Source organism: Hipposideros armiger, unplaced genomic scaffold, assembly GCF_001890085.2.
Source record: "Hipposideros armiger isolate ML-2016 unplaced genomic scaffold, ASM189008v1 scaffold_236, whole genome shotgun sequence".
Classification (NCBI taxonomy): Eukaryota; Metazoa; Chordata; class Mammalia; order Chiroptera; family Hipposideridae; genus Hipposideros; species Hipposideros armiger.
In genome coordinates this window covers 469,168-488,963 of record NW_017731586.1, presented here as the reverse complement: position 1 = coordinate 488,963, position 19,796 = coordinate 469,168, and the positions used below count along the sequence as shown (strand labels likewise).

The 19,796-nt window shown below is 39.2% G+C and overlaps 1 protein-coding gene across 1 annotated transcript in view; it reads right to left on the bottom strand.

Annotated features, from left to right (window-relative positions):
* RELN (reelin) overlaps nt 1-19,796 on the bottom strand; it is a 516,011-nt gene that overhangs the window by 416,099 nt on the left and 80,116 nt on the right. Inside the window, exon 2 of the mRNA XM_019655108.1 lies at nt 16,251-16,361. Within this exon, the coding sequence (XP_019510653.1) occupies nt 16,251-16,361 (111 nt within the window). The remainder of the gene's footprint in view (nt 1-16,250; nt 16,362-19,796) is intronic.

Here is a 19,796-nt window from a genome sequence, read left to right as displayed (position 1 = left end):
CCATTTGCAACAATGTGGATGGAACTAGAGAACATCATGCTAAGTGAAATAAGTCAGTCAGAGAAAGACAAATACCATATGATCTCACTTATATGTGGATTCTAAGGAACTGAATGGATGGGAGACATGAATGGAAATAGTCTCAGAGACACAGAGGAAGAACTGAGGTTTGCTAGTTGGGAGTGGGTGGGGATGAAGGAGAAGGGGAAGGGATGAGACAATACAAATTGGTAACTACAATATGGCCTCAGGATAGAAAAAGACAATTTGGGGAATATAATCAATAATGTTGTAAATATTTCTTAGGGGGCCAGATGGACTCATGTCTTGTTGGGGAGACCACTTCATAGTCGGTGTAGAGGCCTGACCACCTCACTGTATTTCTGAAGCTGATATTGAATAATATTGTATGTCAACTATAATTATATATACATATAGTCACAGGACATGGAGTAGAGAGTAGGAATGGAGTCAATGGAATTGTAACAGATAAGCATGATATCGGGGGTGGGAGGGCAGTAGATGGGGGGAGAGGGGTTGTTACTTTGTGAGGGTGAAAAGGATAACTATTGCATTGTTCTGTACACCTGAAACTAACAATGAAAAAAATTTAAAAAAAAAGCAGTGTGGGGAAAGCTGCTGTTACCACAGTATTTTAAAATTCATCTCCTTGTTGAATAAGAGACAAGAGAGCAAAGGGGCAGCTTAGGTGCCTGGAAGATAAACTTCATCAACCTCACAACAATCCAGGGCTGGTCATTTGTCCCCTTCTCTAGAAACAGGAAGCCAAACCCCAGCTGAGTACTTCTTTTATTAGTAACAGATTTCTCTCCATTTTTGCTACTATTATTATAAATGTTATCAGATTATGTAAAAGCCAGGCTTAAAATGAATCCTCTCATAATGCAAATAATTATTTTAAAAAGAAAACAATTAAGGATAAACAACACGTCTCCCCAGAACGTGATCTCTGATAGCTCCATATATCTTACTTGTAACTTGCTATTCACTAGAGTTCATGTGGGGAGGAACTTTCCTGAAAGAGAACCAGAAATAACATAATTAACTAGATAATAATACATGGTTCTGATGTATGAAAACACGTAGGAAGAAAAGAAGGAGGGAGCTCAGTCTGAACTTTTACCAAAATATTAACAATTTTTGCTATTCTGTTTTCTAAAATGGCAACTCCCACACTACCAAGTATCTTTCCATCCAGAACTCAGAGTCCTGAAAACAGTAATTTAGTTGTGTGCTTGCCTCCAAGAGCAGCCTACACGTCCATTAAGCTATGGCCAAAACTCAGCATCGGAGGGCTGAAGATAAGCAGCAGAACAGGAGACAAGAGTGGAAACAGAACTGGCATTTGGTGAAATGCCTTTATTGGACTCCTACAGCCATTTTCAAATTCACATGTTGCATCCAGAGCTATTTTCTAGGCAAAGTCAAGAACCTACTCTCACTTCTTCTTTTTCTTCTTTTTTTTTTTAACATTTCAAAGATAATTATCAGAATGATTTTTAGGACGTAATAACATTATAAAATTATTTTAAGTTGTTCTTAGATTTAACTGCCAGGAAAGAAGCAGCCAACTTTACCCAAGAATATTTATAAATCAGTTACTATGAACATGAAACATAAACTCATTTATCATTATCTACACACCCAAAAGGAGGACTGGAAAACCTCAAGAGTAAGCCACATTACAAGCAAAATGACAGCTAGATTGGAGTCCATCTTTGAAGTTTATTCCCTTAAGAATGTACTTCAATCTTGTCGCCTGTTAAAAGGGACAGTCTGGCATATTCTGAAAAGTGTCACTCTTCTAGAAAACAGTATTGCTTATCAGCAAAAACCCATGCTCCACTCTGACTCAGAGATTTTTTTAATTATTGTTTAAGAAACAGAGAGTATTCAGAGAGTAAACAGAAAGTATTCTCAGTTCTGTTTTTATCTAGCGAGGGATAAGACTTCATTTATAGAAAATTATTTTCCAGACTTCTTCTTAAAAACTTTGGCATATGAGAAAGTACCCCATATAATGATGTAGTGGTCTATCCTTGTTTATTTGGAGCTCAGTCCTTGGGACAAATTTTATTTTAAATAACAGAAATAAGGTTACATTTGCCAAGAAAGAAGAGTCTTCAAAAATAATTTTTTAATACTAACAGGCAAAATTTTAACAAAGTAATTTCAAAACTCATAACTTATAAAGCATAGTGGCAACTTCCATTAGAATCTGCTTTAAAAGTGTGACATTCTTATTTATGAACAATCAGTTTACTGTGATTCTGAGAACATAAATTTGAGCAGGAATGAGGAAAAGCTAGGAACTAGAAGAACTCTTCCTTAGGGGTGCATTTTTAAAGTACCTACAGTGGTTTCTGGGCACATATCTTATCAGGGCTAAATTCCTCTACCTAGAATCTGTGGACTGTCCAGAGGAAACTGACAAGTGAATTACTAAGGTGCTATGAAATGGATGAATCTTATATGAAGAGAAAGAGAGGGTGAAGGAAGGAGGGAGGGAGAAAGAGAGAGAGAGAGTTAGAGTAAGTTTGGCGGGGGGTAGGATTGCCTAAGGTAAAGAAAACAAGTGGCAATTACTTTTTAACAAACATTTACTATTTTTAATTACATGATAAATGTGTTGAAGTTAAAGCAAGGGATTAAATGTTTATACCCCCAAATCTTTCATAATGATCTCATTTGATGTAATCTTAGAATTTATACAAGAAATTATACAGTCATCATTTTTGAAAAGGTTAAGAGATGAAATAAGAACGTAACATCATGCGCCACTAAGACATCGACCTGCCCTAAGACCCGAGTCTGGACTGAACAGCCTCTTGTTCTTCCCATCCCCTTGATTCTACAGAACACTTGGTCAATCACTCTCCTACCTGAAGGCACTGGTGTCTGCCACCTCCAGGGGAGAAAGGGACACAGTGGTGGGCAGGATAATAAAATTTCCCAGGATCTCTGATGATAAAAATTTACTACGTTTGTATAGTTTTAAATGCATGTACAGATGTTTAGACTTATATGTATCCATATAGATTCAGAAATACCTTCGAACTTAAAGACAATGATAGTCTCTCTCATCCATACCTGTACACTTGTGCACATATATGCACTTACTAATGTCAGCTCTAGTAGTAAAATACACTATGAATCCTGAAAGATTTTCATTGTTTTATTCATTCAGTATTTATTGAGCACTTATTATGTGCCACGAGATCGAAGGTAACTAGACCATCTATTGTCCTGAAAGAGGGATACAGGTTTTTAAATAAGTAAATTCAATACATTGTTAGAGATGGCTGATGGGGGTCAGAAATGAGCGTGAAGCATGGAGGAGGGAGTAGAGAGTTCCATGGGGACCAGGGAGGAGCAGAGAGGAGCAGTCATAAGGGCTCAACAGAGGAGGTGAGTCGGAACGGAGGCCCTAAACGATGGCAGGATATTTGCCCAGCAGACAGAGCCAGAAGGAATTCCAAGCACTATAAACAAGCGAGGGCATAGAGGTCTAAAGCAGCTGGGACTGTGGAAGTGGGTGTGGGTTATTATGCCTAGTGTATGGGTGCAGATGTGTGTATGTGGGGGGAGGAGGTGATGGAGGCTGAAAGAGCTAAGAGATGGCGGCAGGCGGGGAAACAGCAGCGAGGGCCTTTGTACTGAAGCTTCGCTGGCTTGAGATAGAAACTCACTCAAGCTGGCTTCAGCTGTAAGGGGAGCTTAATGAGAGGCTACATGGGCAGGTTTAAATTATGGGTTTGCAACTCCCTACATTTGACCTGGGACAAATCACTTATCCTCTCTCTGCTTCAGGTTCTTTTATCTACAAAGTGAGGATAATTATAGTAGGATTTTGTTAGGACTGAAAGAGTTAATACCTGTAACACACCTGGCACATAGAAAGTGCTTGATAAATGGTAGCTATTTTTATTTTTGTTTCTTAGAACCAAGAATATCTGAGCCTGGTGGGAATAAAGCCCAAATAAAAGCCTGGAAAACTCTGGTACTCCAGGCAGCATTCTGGCCCTCTCCTTCTCCTCTCCAGGCAGGATACTCCTCTGACCCACTGACAACAGGGGCTGCCCAGAGCTCCCAAATGTTTACATGTGCTTTGATCCAGCTCAGAAAGAGCTGGGCTGGGATTGATGAGTCTTGATTCCAAATTCCTGTACTATTATAGTAAATTAGATTGACTCAGCTCGCCTTGTATATCTCACAGTCGAAACTGAGGCCCAAGGGTCAGGGGGAAAACATGCCACGGTGGCCTATCTGCCTTGAATGGCAAGAAGGAAGGCAGAGGAGTAATTCATCTCCATGCCTACGTTTAACCATTTTCAGGTCTGAGCCACAGAAAGGGCTGAGCAATTTGGATCTTCAGAGGGTGGAGAGTCACTGGTGAATATTTAAGGAATTCGTTAGTCCCATTGCTTTGCATCCCCCTTAAACATTTTTCCCCCCAATTTGCTCAGCCCTAACTCCTTTTAAGAATCTGAGAACTGCCAAACGCCCATTCACTAAACAAAATGTGGTACATCCATAATAGACTATTATTTAGCTATAGAAAGGAAGGAAGTACTGATACCTGCTACAACACGGATGGACCTTGAAAACATTATGCTGAGTGAAAGAAGCCAGACACAAAAGGCCACATATTACATGATTCTATCTACATGAAATGTCCAAAATAGGCAAATCATAGAAAGTAGATTAGTGGTTGTGAGAGACTAAGGGGAGAGGGATTAGGGAGTGGCTGTTAATGGGCATGGAGGTTCTTGTGGAACTGATGAAATGTTCTGGAAATAGTGGTGTTGGTTGCAGAACCTTGTGAATATACTGGAAATCACTAAAATGTAAACTCTGGAAATGGCAAATTTTATGGTATGTGAATTGTATTTTTTTAAAGTGTCTGAGTACTGACTGTCATGTTGCCTGGTTTTAGTCCTCATGCCTCCATCACACTGTGATAGGCCACACTTGCTCAGCCTAAGCCTGCTCCCTCACCTGCACATTGGGCCAGGGGCTGCACCAGGCTCTACCAAAGGTCCATTTCAGCTCTAAATTCCATGGGTAAGACACTGGGCACACGGTCCCCCTCCAATTTAGAATCAAGTCCCTCTTTCAAACCTCTGCCACTTGAACCATCTTCTCATTTTGTTTCCCATTTCAAAGAAAGAATTCTCACTTCCGAGTCTTTATATGATATCTACTATGAGCATATAGGCTAGGCACCTGAACAGATCATCACATTTACCCACCGAACAACTCTGTGAACTAGGCACCATCATTAGCATCCTCATTTTGCAAATGCAGGCACTGAGGCTCGGGAAGGAAAATGTGTGCCCAGGTTCACAAGAAGCAGCGTCAGGCGTCAAACCTGAGCTGCCTGACGCCCAAGGTCATGTAAGGAATCCCTGCATTGACCTGCCTTCCTCACTGACTCCTCCATGTGGCCCAAATCTCGCGCCCGTCACATGTGCTTCGGCCATTTGTTAACTGATGAATTCAACAGCTTTATATTCCTCATGCCCACTACGCTAGTAAGTTATTCTTTTCAAGTTAGCTATTGAGGAATTGGGGAATATCCCTGAATTCCTTGTCATATGTCTAACACAACCAAGATATACTATTTCTTTTCTTTTCTTTTTTTTTTATTCTTGAAACCAAGGAAAAGTTCTTGGCTTTTATTGCTTGCCACACAGACATCTTCTTTTTTTTTTTTAAATTAGTTTCAGGTGTACAACACAGTGCAATAATGAAGATAATGCCGGTGTGCCTAAATGGAGTGAAAAACTACCAAATTTAGGTTAAATCCCTGTAAATGGGAAAACTATGCAAATTTCATCTCTTGTCAGCTATGCTCTTTGTACCCTTGACTAACATGTTTAATTAACCTACAGTCTTGTTATAGGTCATTCACCCTACCCAATGAAAGGTCATGCTTTTAAATCCCTCAATATGTTTAAAATTCCTCGAGTATGTTACAAAGCAATTCTTTGTAAAGAGACAGGCAAAATAATTTAATAAGATCATTCTGAGTAATTTAGCTGAATTTAGACTACCAGGATCCTATAATGAAGTTGCTAAGTTGCCCCCTTTTTATAGCTATTGAGCACTAAACATGTGCATGCATTTGTATCACAAGCGGTGTCTCTTAGCGAAACTGGACATGTAAGACCTAACTGCAGCTCCCGCCCAGGGAGGTAGGAGTCCTGATGATAATTAGCAAAGTTGTAAAAGGTTCTACATAGTTTTAATACAAACGATAACCAAAAAGGTAACTTCAATGGACCCTTTATTTTTCTTTCTAATGACAATTTTAAAAAATAGTAAAAAAAACAAAACCTTGCATCCTGACAATGAAAAATTACCATACAATCTTAATCTATTGGTAAAGTACACATTTTTATTAACTAGTGACCAATATAAGATTTAGTAAAATTTGAAGTCTTTTTAAAAACATTTAATATGTTTTGTAAATATATCCCTATTCATCTCAAGTTAGAGCATCAAATCACATTGAAAAATCAGATCATTAAGTACAAAAATCCTAATACTGTGCTTTAATTGCAATATTGAAAATATTACACTTTTATGTTAGTCGCTTAATCTCAATTTAAAATATGACATGATTGGATGTTTAAGAGAAAAGATTAAAAAAAAAGAAATCTTGGATCTGTTCACAATAGTTTCCCCCCAAACTTGGATTTCATCAAATCTTGCCATTTTAAGAGTTTTATAACTTAAATGATTGGATCTAGGATGCCTAATTATTATAGAAAAAAAATAAGTGAAACACATAGGAAATTACAAAAGTTTAAGTGAAAACCTGTTAAAATGGTTGGCGTATTAGCTGAGCAAAATATCAAGGAATTGTAAAGCCCAAAAGTTTATTTTATGTAAGATCTAACAATTTCAAGTGTGACTGCTACTGATCAGACCCATAAATGCAAATCTCAGTTTTTAGAGCCAGAATACCAAAAAAACTAGTAAAATGCTTTTAGAGCCAGAATATTAAATATTGAGTAAAATGCATTTTAGCCTCTGGAAAAGGAACAGTTTTGTATGAAAAGATATTCAAATAGGCCTTTATTGAGCAACCACAATGAGCCTTGAAGATTTACATGATTAAACTGGAATTCAATGCCAAAGACAAGGGGGAAGTATTCTTTTCTGGGATGCACAAAGAGATATCCATAATTAAACATCACACTTCCCTGGGGCAACATGTTTTCTTATATTGACAAGCAGAATGAGGTATTTCAAATCACACATTGCTGGCGTACACTCATCTATTGCACAGCTATTGTTTTCATGTATTTCTGGCTATTAGGCATCTGTCTATATTTGGTCAGTGAGGCATGCATTTTAAATAATTCTGGTTTTGCATAAAAGGCTGTAGATATATTAGTGCAATTACATTTCTACAACAGTATGTTAAGAATAATTATGGCTTTATTTTGGCTGGTCATATGCACATTTTATATTCAAAGGAGAATGGCTATAACTTTAGTGTAATTGGTACAATTAAAATTAACTTTAAGTGGAAAAAACTTTCAGAAGTACCTTTTTTTAGACTCAGCTTTATGCTTTACTTTGCCTTATTTGTCATAGCTAGTTAAACGCACTAATATCACACACTACTAACCCTATGATATGCTGGAAAAATGCCAAACAAATCATGTTTACTTAACACTCCATCAAAGTCAGAGCCTAATGATAGATTATGTATTCAATAACTCTTTGTTCTGGATCAAAGAATGCCACATTATTTCAGCCTGATCCTACTATAACTGCTAAACTACGAGAGAGCAGCAATTCTTTTACATTCTACCTTCTATAAGAGTTTCCTCTACTTTCTCACCTGCACCCTAATCAAATTACATCTTTTCATTTTGTTCTTAAGTTGTAAAGAACATGTTAAGCTTAAATCAAATACCAAAACAATTAATGTGTTTTTGTTCCAAAAAGTGACCATTTATCTAAAAAGACATTTTACCTCCTGCTTTCTAATCAAAAATATTATTTCTGAGGATTAACTCTACTTAACAATATTCATTATTGTTAATATATTATTAAATTTTGTTTTAAGGTAATTTACATAAAATTATTTAAAATTATTTGGCTATTACTGAAACTTTAAAAAGGTCTCATTATCTGTCCTTCCATATAGAAATCATGTCCTATCGAAATGCCATGTGACTAGTGGGAGACCTGAGCATCTGGTTATAAAGTCAAACTACCATCAACAGGTTTCACGATCAGAAGCCTCTTCAGACTATCAGCCCAGTAATACAGGGTTGATAGCGATGGGAAGAGATTTGCAATTTAAGATCATCAAAATACATCCTAATTCAAGTGAAATTGCCTTTTTACAGCTTTCACAGTCACCACAGAAAATGTCTTGAAGTCTGGGTACCTTAAATAATTTCTAGCAATTGCATTCTTAGATGTTTTGTTTGGCTTACTAGCTGAAGTCTGAGGTGCTATGATACATGAATTTTATATGTTTTTTCAAAATGTGTTTACAACATACTATGAATGATATTTAATGATTTTTCTCATTTAAAGCCTCCATTTTGGCAAATGATAGTTACTTCATTCAGCCAAGTCCTCTAATAACCCGGATCCATAAACCCCACATTAATTCCACCTAAGGACAATTTTTGCAACCCCCGCCCCCCCCCCCCCCCCTGAAGGATACAAAAGTCCTGGACTGAGAAAATCAGCTGCTTTGGTTATCAAGACTTATCACCTAGTTTTACTGTTTTCTGGGTGCTAAGGGCTTTATATAAATCACCTCCTTTAATCTTCAAGACTACTCAACATCCTATGAAGCGGGTGCCATTACATCACCATTTCACAGATGAGGAAACTAAGCTTAGAGAAGTTAAGCAACGTGGCTGAGGCACGTGGCTAAAGAAGGCTGGGACTGGACCTGCAGTCTGTATGGTTCCTCGGCCAAACTCCTACCCTGCACATACCACCCTTTCTTGTTGCCAACGCCAGCCTGCCCTGGGCTCCTCGCATGCCCTGTCATACCAGAACCTTTCACCACATCATAGTCTCTCTGCGTCCACTCCCGGACTCTACAGTTTGTTCTCCATGCAGACCCCAGAGGGACCTCTTTAAAATAAAAAGCTGTTCAAGTCACTGCGCAGCCGAAAAGCCTCAATGGCTTCCCTTTGTCAAGGTCCTGAATGATCTGGCTCTGGTCTCCTATCCAGCCTTATCACTTTGCCTCTCAATGCCAGATCCAGCCACTCCACGGTTTCCTTTCGATTCCTAGAACAGGCCAGTCTCTTCCCACCCTGAGACCTTGGCATCTACTGTGCCCTCCATCAGTGTTGCTGGGCCCCAATTTCCACAGACCTTTAGCTAAGTAATTCCTACTTCTCCTTCACATCTCAGCTCAGCACCACTTCCTCGGGGAAGCCTTTCCTAACTCCATCGCATTCTACTCCAGCCTAGATCTAACAGGTTCTCCGGCATACACTTTCCCAGCACTCAGTACTTCTCCCAGCTAGTCCTTAGCAAGATTTAGTTATATACTTACATGGTCATTTAAATATGCTCCCACTTAATTAATGGAGATGAGTGGTTCTCAAACTTCAGTGTATATCAAAATCACCTGGAGTGCTTATTAAAAAGTGATCAGTGGGGGACCGGCCGAGTGGCACGATGATTAAGAACTGGCTTGGGACGCCAGAGGGCCCCAGTTCGGATCCCACATATGAGGGCCAGTGGCACTGCCCTCTACAGCTAAGATGCTGAACAACAGCTCAACCTGGAGCTGGGCTGCCGAGAGTTGCCTGCGACGGCGTAGGCTGCAGCCCCTGTGGCAGTGGGTTGCCATGGGCTACGGTGTGTAGCCAGCAGCCAGCGTGAGCAGCCAGTAGCTGCAGTGAGTGTCCATCCAGAAGCCGGCGACTGATCTGCCTCGCCTGGGAAGAGCACAATGATGGTGCCAACTTAGGCCAGTGAAGCAACGTCCTCCACAACTAGACTGAAGAACAAAACGACAGCAATTTGTCTGTTTCCCTTCCCCCAATTCCCCAGCNGCTAGTAAGTTATTCTTTTCAAGTTAGCTATTGAGGAATTGGGGAATATCCCTGAATTCCTTGTCATATGTCTAACACAACCAAGATATACTATTTCTTTTCTTTTCTTTTTTTTTTATTCTTGAAACCAAGGAAAAGTTCTTGGCTTTTATTGCTTGCCACACAGACATCTTCTTTTTTTTTTTTAAATTAGTTTCAGGTGTACAACACAGTGCAATAATGAAGATAATGCCGGTGTGCCTAAATGGAGTGAAAAACTACCAAATTTAGGTTAAATCCCTGTAAATGGGAAAACTATGCAAATTTCATCTCTTGTCAGCTATGCTCTTTGTACCCTTGACTAACATGTTTAATTAACCTACAGTCTTGTTATAGGTCATTCACCCTACCCAATGAAAGGTCATGCTTTTAAATCCCTCAATATGTTTAAAATTCCTCGAGTATGTTACAAAGCAATTCTTTGTAAAGAGACAGGCAAAATAATTTAATAAGATCATTCTGAGTAATTTAGCTGAATTTAGACTACCAGGATCCTATAATGAAGTTGCTAAGTTGCCCCCTTTTTATAGCTATTGAGCACTAAACATGTGCATGCATTTGTATCACAAGCGGTGTCTCTTAGCGAAACTGGACATGTAAGACCTAACTGCAGCTCCCGCCCAGGGAGGTAGGAGTCCTGATGATAATTAGCAAAGTTGTAAAAGGTTCTACATAGTTTTAATACAAACGATAACCAAAAAGGTAACTTCAATGGACCCTTTATTTTTCTTTCTAATGACAATTTTAAAAAATAGTAAAAAAAACAAAACCTTGCATCCTGACAATGAAAAATTACCATACAATCTTAATCTATTGGTAAAGTACACATTTTTATTAACTAGTGACCAATATAAGATTTAGTAAAATTTGAAGTCTTTTTAAAAACATTTAATATGTTTTGTAAATATATCCCTATTCATCTCAAGTTAGAGCATCAAATCACATTGAAAAATCAGATCATTAAGTACAAAAATCCTAATACTGTGCTTTAATTGCAATATTGAAAATATTACACTTTTATGTTAGTCGCTTAATCTCAATTTAAAATATGACATGATTGGATGTTTAAGAGAAAAGATTAAAAAAAAAGAAATCTTGGATCTGTTCACAATAGTTTCCCCCCAAACTTGGATTTCATCAAATCTTGCCATTTTAAGAGTTTTATAACTTAAATGATTGGATCTAGGATGCCTAATTATTATAGAAAAAAAATAAGTGAAACACATAGGAAATTACAAAAGTTTAAGTGAAAACCTGTTAAAATGGTTGGCGTATTAGCTGAGCAAAATATCAAGGAATTGTAAAGCCCAAAAGTTTATTTTATGTAAGATCTAACAATTTCAAGTGTGACTGCTACTGATCAGACCCATAAATGCAAATCTCAGTTTTTAGAGCCAGAATACCAAAAAAACTAGTAAAATGCTTTTAGAGCCAGAATATTAAATATTGAGTAAAATGCATTTTAGCCTCTGGAAAAGGAACAGTTTTGTATGAAAAGATATTCAAATAGCCCTTTATTGAGCAACCACAATGAGCCTTGAAGATTTACATGATTAAACTGGAATTCAATGCCAAAGACAAGGGGGAAGTATTCTTTTCTGGGATGCACAAAGAGATATCCATAATTAAACATCACACTTCCCTGGGGCAACATGTTTTCTTATATTGACAAGCAGAATGAGGTATTTCAAATCACACATTGCTGGCGTACACTCATCTATTGCACAGCTATTGTTTTCATGTATTTCTGGCTATTAGGCATCTGTCTATATTTGGTCAGTGAGGCATGCATTTTAAATAATTCTGGTTTTGCATAAAAGGCTGTAGATATATTAGTGCAATTACATTTCTACAACAGTATGTTAAGAATAATTATGGCTTTATTTTGGCTGGTCATATGCACATTTTATATTCAAAGGAGAATGGCTATAACTTTAGTGTAATTGGTACAATTAAAATTAACTTTAAGTGGAAAAAACTTTCAGAAGTACCTTTTTTTAGACTCAGCTTTATGCTTTACTTTGCCTTATTTGTCATAGCTAGTTAAACGCACTAATATCACACACTACTAACCCTATGATATGCTGGAAAAATGCCAAACAAATCATGTTTACTTAACACTCCATCAAAGTCAGAGCCTAATGATAGATTATGTATTCAATAACTCTTTGTTCTGGATCAAAGAATGCCACATTATTTCAGCCTGATCCTACTATAACTGCTAAACTACGAGAGAGCAGCAATTCTTTTACATTCTACCTTCTATAAGAGTTTCCTCTACTTTCTCACCTGCACCCTAATCAAATTACATCTTTTCATTTTGTTCTTAAGTTGTAAAGAACATGTTAAGCTTAAATCAAATACCAAAACAATTAATGTGTTTTTGTTCCAAAAAGTGACCATTTATCTAAAAAGACATTTTACCTCCTGCTTTCTAATCAAAAATATTATTTCTGAGGATTAACTCTACTTAACAATATTCATTATTGTTAATATATTATTAAATTTTGTTTTAAGGTAATTTACATAAAATTATTTAAAATTATTTGGCTATTACTGAAACTTTAAAAAGGTCTCATTATCTGTCCTTCCATATAGAAATCATGTCCTATCGAAATGCCATGTGACTAGTGGGAGACCTGAGCATCTGGTTATAAAGTCAAACTACCATCAACAGGTTTCACGATCAGAAGCCTCTTCAGACTATCAGCCCAGTAATACAGGGTTGATAGCGATGGGAAGAGATTTGCAATTTAAGATCATCAAAATACATCCTAATTCAAGTGAAATTGCCTTTTTACAGCTTTCACAGTCACCACAGAAAATGTCTTGAAGTCTGGGTACCTTAAATAATTTCTAGCAATTGCATTCTTAGATGTTTTGTTTGGCTTACTAGCTGAAGTCTGAGGTGCTATGATACATGAATTTTATATGTTTTTTCAAAATGTGTTTACAACATACTATGAATGATATTTAATGATTTTTCTCATTTAAAGCCTCCATTTTGGCAAATGATAGTTACTTCATTCAGCCAAGTCCTCTAATAACCCGGATCCATAAACCCCACATTAATTCCACCTAAGGACAATTTTTGCAACCCCCGCCCCCCCCCCCCCCCCTGAAGGATACAAAAGTCCTGGACTGAGAAAATCAGCTGCTTTGGTTATCAAGACTTATCACCTAGTTTTACTGTTTTCTGGGTGCTAAGGGCTTTATATAAATCACCTCCTTTAATCTTCAAGACTACTCAACATCCTATGAAGCGGGTGCCATTACATCACCATTTCACAGATGAGGAAACTAAGCTTAGAGAAGTTAAGCAACGTGGCTGAGGCACGTGGCTAAAGAAGGCTGGGACTGGACCTGCAGTCTGTATGGTTCCTCGGCCAAACTCCTACCCTGCACATACCACCCTTTCTTGTTGCCAACGCCAGCCTGCCCTGGGCTCCTCGCATGCCCTGTCATACCAGAACCTTTCACCACATCATAGTCTCTCTGCGTCCACTCCCGGACTCTACAGTTTGTTCTCCATGCAGACCCCAGAGGGACCTCTTTAAAATAAAAAGCTGTTCAAGTCACTGCGCAGCCGAAAAGCCTCAATGGCTTCCCTTTGTCAAGGTCCTGAATGATCTGGCTCTGGTCTCCTATCCAGCCTTATCACTTTGCCTCTCAATGCCAGATCCAGCCACTCCACGGTTTCCTTTCGATTCCTAGAACAGGCCAGTCTCTTCCCACCCTGAGACCTTGGCATCTACTGTGCCCTCCATCAGTGTTGCTGGGCCCCAATTTCCACAGACCTTTAGCTAAGTAATTCCTACTTCTCCTTCACATCTCAGCTCAGCACCACTTCCTCGGGGAAGCCTTTCCTAACTCCATCGCATTCTACTCCAGCCTAGATCTAACAGGTTCTCCGGCATACACTTTCCCAGCACTCAGTACTTCTCCCAGCTAGTCCTTAGCAAGATTTAGTTATATACTTACATGGTCATTTAAATATGCTCCCACTTAATTAATGGAGATGAGTGGTTCTCAAACTTCAGTGTATATCAAAATCACCTGGAGTGCTTATTAAAAAGTGATCAGTGGGGGACCGGCCGAGTGGCACGATGATTAAGAACTGGCTTGGGACGCCAGAGGGCCCCAGTTCGGATCCCACATATGAGGGCCAGTGGCACTGCCCTCTACAGCTAAGATGCTGAACAACAGCTCAACCTGGAGCTGGGCTGCCGAGAGTTGCCTGCGACGGCGTAGGCTGCAGCCCCTGTGGCAGTGGGTTGCCATGGGCTACGGTGTGTAGCCAGCAGCCAGCGTGAGCAGCCAGTAGCTGCAGTGAGTGTCCATCCAGAAGCCGGCGACTGATCTGCCTCGCCTGGGAAGAGCACAATGATGGTGCCAACTTAGGCCAGTGAAGCAACGTCCTCCACAACTAGACAGCAATTTGTCTGTTTCCCTTCCCCCAATTCCCCAGCACTGTTCCCATCCCCCCAATTCCCCAATAAAAATCTTAAAAAAAAAAAAGTGATCACTGGGTTCCACCCCCAGAGTATCTGATTCACTACGTAAGGCCTGGAACTCTGTCCTTACAAGTTTCCAGGGGTGTTGATGCTACTGGGCCCTGGGCTAACCCAGTACACTTGTCTCAACCCTGGATAAATACTATAATCACCTGGAGAGTTTTAAAAATTACCAGTGCTCAAGTCCCACTCCCACAGGTTTTGATTTAATTGGGCTAAGGTAGAACCCAGGGCATCTTATCCCAAACCCTGCATTCTTATACTAAAAACCAATTATTTACCTAAGATTCAAATTTAACTGGATGTCTTGTAAATTTTCATTTGTTAAATCTGGCAACCCTACTCATCGGTCCCGTTGTAACATAAGAGGTAGTATGCCATATATATTAAGTACCTATATAGATGGTTGTAAGCTGACCTTTCACCTCTGCAGAGCACAAAAAGGGTGGGATAGAAAAGTGGGATTTTTAGACCTAACAGGAATTTTTTTCTTAAGGATTAGACCTTAGAAGTAGTTACCAACAGATTGTAAAAGCTTATCTGGGATCTTCTGAAAATAGGACAAATCCTCAATGTCAAATAATTTAACATGATGATTAAGTGACTTCCAGGCTCCTTTAAGCCCTGAGGCTGTGAACCCCATCTTGGGCCCACAGGGTGACAATGCGGCATCAACATTATTGCTGTGACACCAACCAGTGAGTCACGTGGGCAGAGCTACTAGGGGGACTAGACACAAAAGAGGTACCCCTTTCACATACTAAAAGTAGTAAAAATTATTTACTTAATAAATACCCCAGAAAAAATAAAATGTTGAACACATGGTCACCTTTGATAATGCAATTCTATCTTCTCACATAAATGGAGGAAGTTCTCTGCTGCCTTCTAATTTTAGAGTAAGACCGGTGATTTCATGTCTTACATAAACTAATATATTAAATTTGTGTTCTTGATGCTTAAAAGGGTCTACTTAATTCCAGCCTGACATGTTTGCCCCATTATGGGTCAAGTAGAGATTTCCAAATTGAGAATCCTCTGGGATCAGGGACCATCATGTAGCATTCTACTTCTCCACAGAGGTAACCTGCCATATTTCTGATCTAAGGAAAAGGCTCCACATAAGTGTCTTAAATATTAAATCACATTCTTTTATGAATACTCATAAAAGTCAATCATTTAAACAATTATTACTGTCTTCAACTTGTAGTATTGAATGCTTACTTGCCACACTTAACATGACACTTTTCACCTACTCCAGGATATTAAGAACTGTCTATAAAAAGAGGATACTGAAAAATTGCATGGGCATTAGAGTGAATTCCAATTCCAGCAACCTACATGATGGAACAGAGAAATTTACTTGAACCCACAGGACCACGTGTGACAGTGGCAGGAGATGGGGAGAGGGACCAAGATCATCACATCAAGCTCAAGGTTGGCTGTGCATTTACATGACTTACTTCAATTCACCAAACTTCAAGCAAATACACAAAAATCACTCCAGATTATTTTCTCTGAAACAATGAATGTCTAGTCCTCATTAAACAGATATTTCAAAAATAACACCCAGAACTGTGTAAAATATTGGCAATTATTGATTTCTTATGTCAGGATAGCTTACCAAAGCCGAAAGCATTGGAACCGCCAATGCTCTGTGAAGCCTGAACACTTGTAGATGTGTATAGTCCTGTCACCAGCAAGCCATCAAAAAAGGTGCTTGTAGAAATTGTCACTGAAATACAGAGGGAAAAAAGAAAAGAAACCTCAATTAATGCAGTCAGAATAATGAGATATGTTTCTGAAGTGTTAGACATTGTCAAAACAATTTTTACTCTTATAACGAATTATTCTTATACAACCGCTAGTTAGTATCTTCTCAATATGGATTACAAATTACAGAGGAGCAAAAAGAAGCTCAGAACTCCAGTGTCTGTAACTGCTGGTCCCAAATTTAGTATCTCAGTCCTATCTTTCTGCATTCATTTGCACTTTCCCTAGTTTTGTGCAAAATCATCTGAAAATAATGTAGTATTGACTAGCTTGTTTCCCCACCTCCACCACCATCCCCAAAGGCAGTCAAAGGCATCGCTGGAGTTTTGGCATTGTGATAAAACACTTTTTTTTAAAGTATTCCATACTGTGGGAAACAATCTTACAATGGCTGAAAGAACAGTAAGATGCACTGTATTTCTTATTGTGTGTCTACATTTCATAGATGAGTCCCCTGAAGTTTTTTGACAAAGGCAGACTAATTTGCATGAAGATAGTCAGCCCTTTTCCTTTTGAGAACAAGAAAGGAAGACCACTTTTAAAGACCGCTTTAAATTTTAGAACAAAGTCTACAACAGGAGTCCAAATGGTTTCATAACCAGAAAATCAAGATGCTCCTGCGAAGAAAAGGGCCAAATTAAACGTATCTGTATGCTCCTCAGGTTTGGCTTCTTAAAATTTCATCTTGCTCACTACCCTCAAAATTGATCATCATTTTCTCTTTTACACATATTTTCTCCTGCATTGGTTTTATAAGATCAAGATGATGCCATTTGCAGGAAGCAGCTGGGCGAAGGTGATATTAATATTATTTTGGTAGTGCACAGTACAAGGCAATTATCACGCTCTGTGGCAGTAAGGACAAGTGTCACATTAACTTTGATGAGAATGTTTAAACTCCAGGAAATCTAGTGAGTAGAGCTGAGTGGTCTGAAACATCCATATTAGAAAGCATAAAACAAGACACATATATCATTAGAATAGCCTGACATCATGCCACCTCCAAAATGCCATTGGATGTTGGAGAAAATCACCTTCACATCCTTTAATAATAATGAATATTTTGAATGCTGGCATGTAAACTACATGGAAACCACTCAGCTGGGCACTGAGCTAAGGAGTTAATATGTATTATCTCATTTCATTATCAAAACATCTCTATAAAGAGGGTACTATTGTTATTCCCAGGATACAAGTGAGGAATTTGTGGCACAAAACAATTAAGAACCTGTCCAGGACCATCTGACATCATCTAAAATATTTGATATGGTTTACCTGGCTTTTCTCCTGCTTACTCTCTGCTCCCCCCAAATCCCAACATGGTGTAGAGGCCATGGGCAAACCCTTGTTTAATAACAACCTCTCTCCCAGATTATTCACATGTATTAGGAGTCTTTGAAGAAAAGGAAAGTGAAAGCTGCAGGAGACAATATCACTGTCATTAGAGAGGAGACGATCCAGGGGCAGCCAGGAGGTGAACCCCAAGGTACAGGGGATGAAGCCCTAGGTGAGATGAACCTAATGGGGGTGAAGCTAGGTGAGAGATGAGATCTGCACACTGGGCATTCATCTGCTGCTACCTGTTCTTGAGCAAAACCACTTCATCCCTCAGAGCTGAAATTTCCTCATCTAAAGAATCACACCCTAATCATGAGCCTCTCGTTTTATTTACCCCAGATTTCCACAATTGGTTCTACTGGTGCCTCCATCCTTTAGTTCGGTGGGTTAATTTTGACTAAGGTAAAAAGTGCTTAAACTGCTTCTGTGCCCCCATCCAGTGGGGTTTAGAATTAAGGTCCTTCCTGCTAAGTTGACTATCCTGACCACTGGACTCTAAGGTACTGGACTCTAAGGTCATCCTTCACCGCAAATCAGATCCGACCCGCAGTGTCTCACTGTGGACACATGGGACCCTTACTTGACCCACTTCCTCTCAATCTACTCCACTCCAGTTCAGTAAGATGGTAGCAGTCCTGTGTGAATGCACAAACACCATTGCTGTGGACTCCTCTCCATTCCTTTATACTCCTACGCTAGTTCCTAATTCCAAGATCCTGAAAAGTGTAGGGTTTTATTGATCTGGGAGTGAGGCAAACCTGAATTTGAGTCTCACCTCTCTCTACCTCCTTCATTTACAAAAGGGAATGATAATACTATCACATTTACTGTAAGAATTAAAATAAATTATCTATCATCACTCTATCAATGTATTTACCTCCTTAACACACTCGCAAGCATATAGAAACTAATCAATATAAGCTAGTTCCCTTTCCCTGCCCTCTCTGACCTTGAAGCTTTGCCTCTCTCTTCCCTACCTGAGAACTAGGGTCCTGTATGGAGTTCATGGAATCTCCCTCACTAGATGCCTGCACATATTCAATCACTAGACTCCCACCTCTGAGTCTTGCTGCCTGCTAGGATTCTCCACCTACCCTCCCCACCCACTACTTCATTTCTGACCACAGTCCACACCCAATCTGAGCTGTGACCTCAGCGGGCCCAAGATAAGTAGCAACCCCAGCTTGTTTTTAATTTGCTCTCCCGTCTGCTCAGTTGTTAATTTAAAACACAGGCGAAACATTCTTGGAAAAAGGACTCAGAAAAAGAAGCATGTGCGGCAGCTCTCAGACTTTCCCGAGAGTTCCTCAGTTCTAGTCTCAAACTGCTATTTCCTCACCAAAACAAAACCCCTGCCATGTCTACCATAAACACCGATAAATTCAATTTACTGATCGCTTACACATATCTAGTGATGTTTTGATCCCTGAGACATGTGCAGTAGGAAGACGCCGGCACGACCTGTAAGGCATCTGGGCACTGAGAGTGACCAAGGTCTGCTGTGCCCCTTAGATGTCCATCCAGGCTGTGAATCCCTTGCCAGCCCTCCCCTCTCATTTGCCACCCACCACCTCTCCAGACCCAGAGGATACAGCAAATCCTGATCTTAACTCCGCCACACAAAACAGTGCCTGCTTCGAAACAGTTCTCTTCTTCACACAGATTCTTGGGTGCTGAAGTGGCAGGGCCTAGCGAAAACACCTCAGGAATAGGAGGGCTGCACTTCACTCCTAACATTATTCATTTTAATAATATTAATTCCTACTACTATTATTATGTCAGATAGGGCAAGTGTTTCTCTCTGCTTGGTTCTAGATAGTCATGTGAATACCTATTATTTGGTAACCTCGTGGCCAGGAGGACTTAAGTGTGTGAGAAATAATTTCTGAACGTTGAATGTCTTGAAAAAGTAATTACTAAGAAAAACACTTATTATTCTTGGAGTCTCTTGGCTTTAAATACCATCCAGAGCTGACTACTGCCAAATTTCTAACCCCAGTCCAGATCCCTTTATGTCTCTCTTTATATATAGTCCAGATACATATATATATATATATAT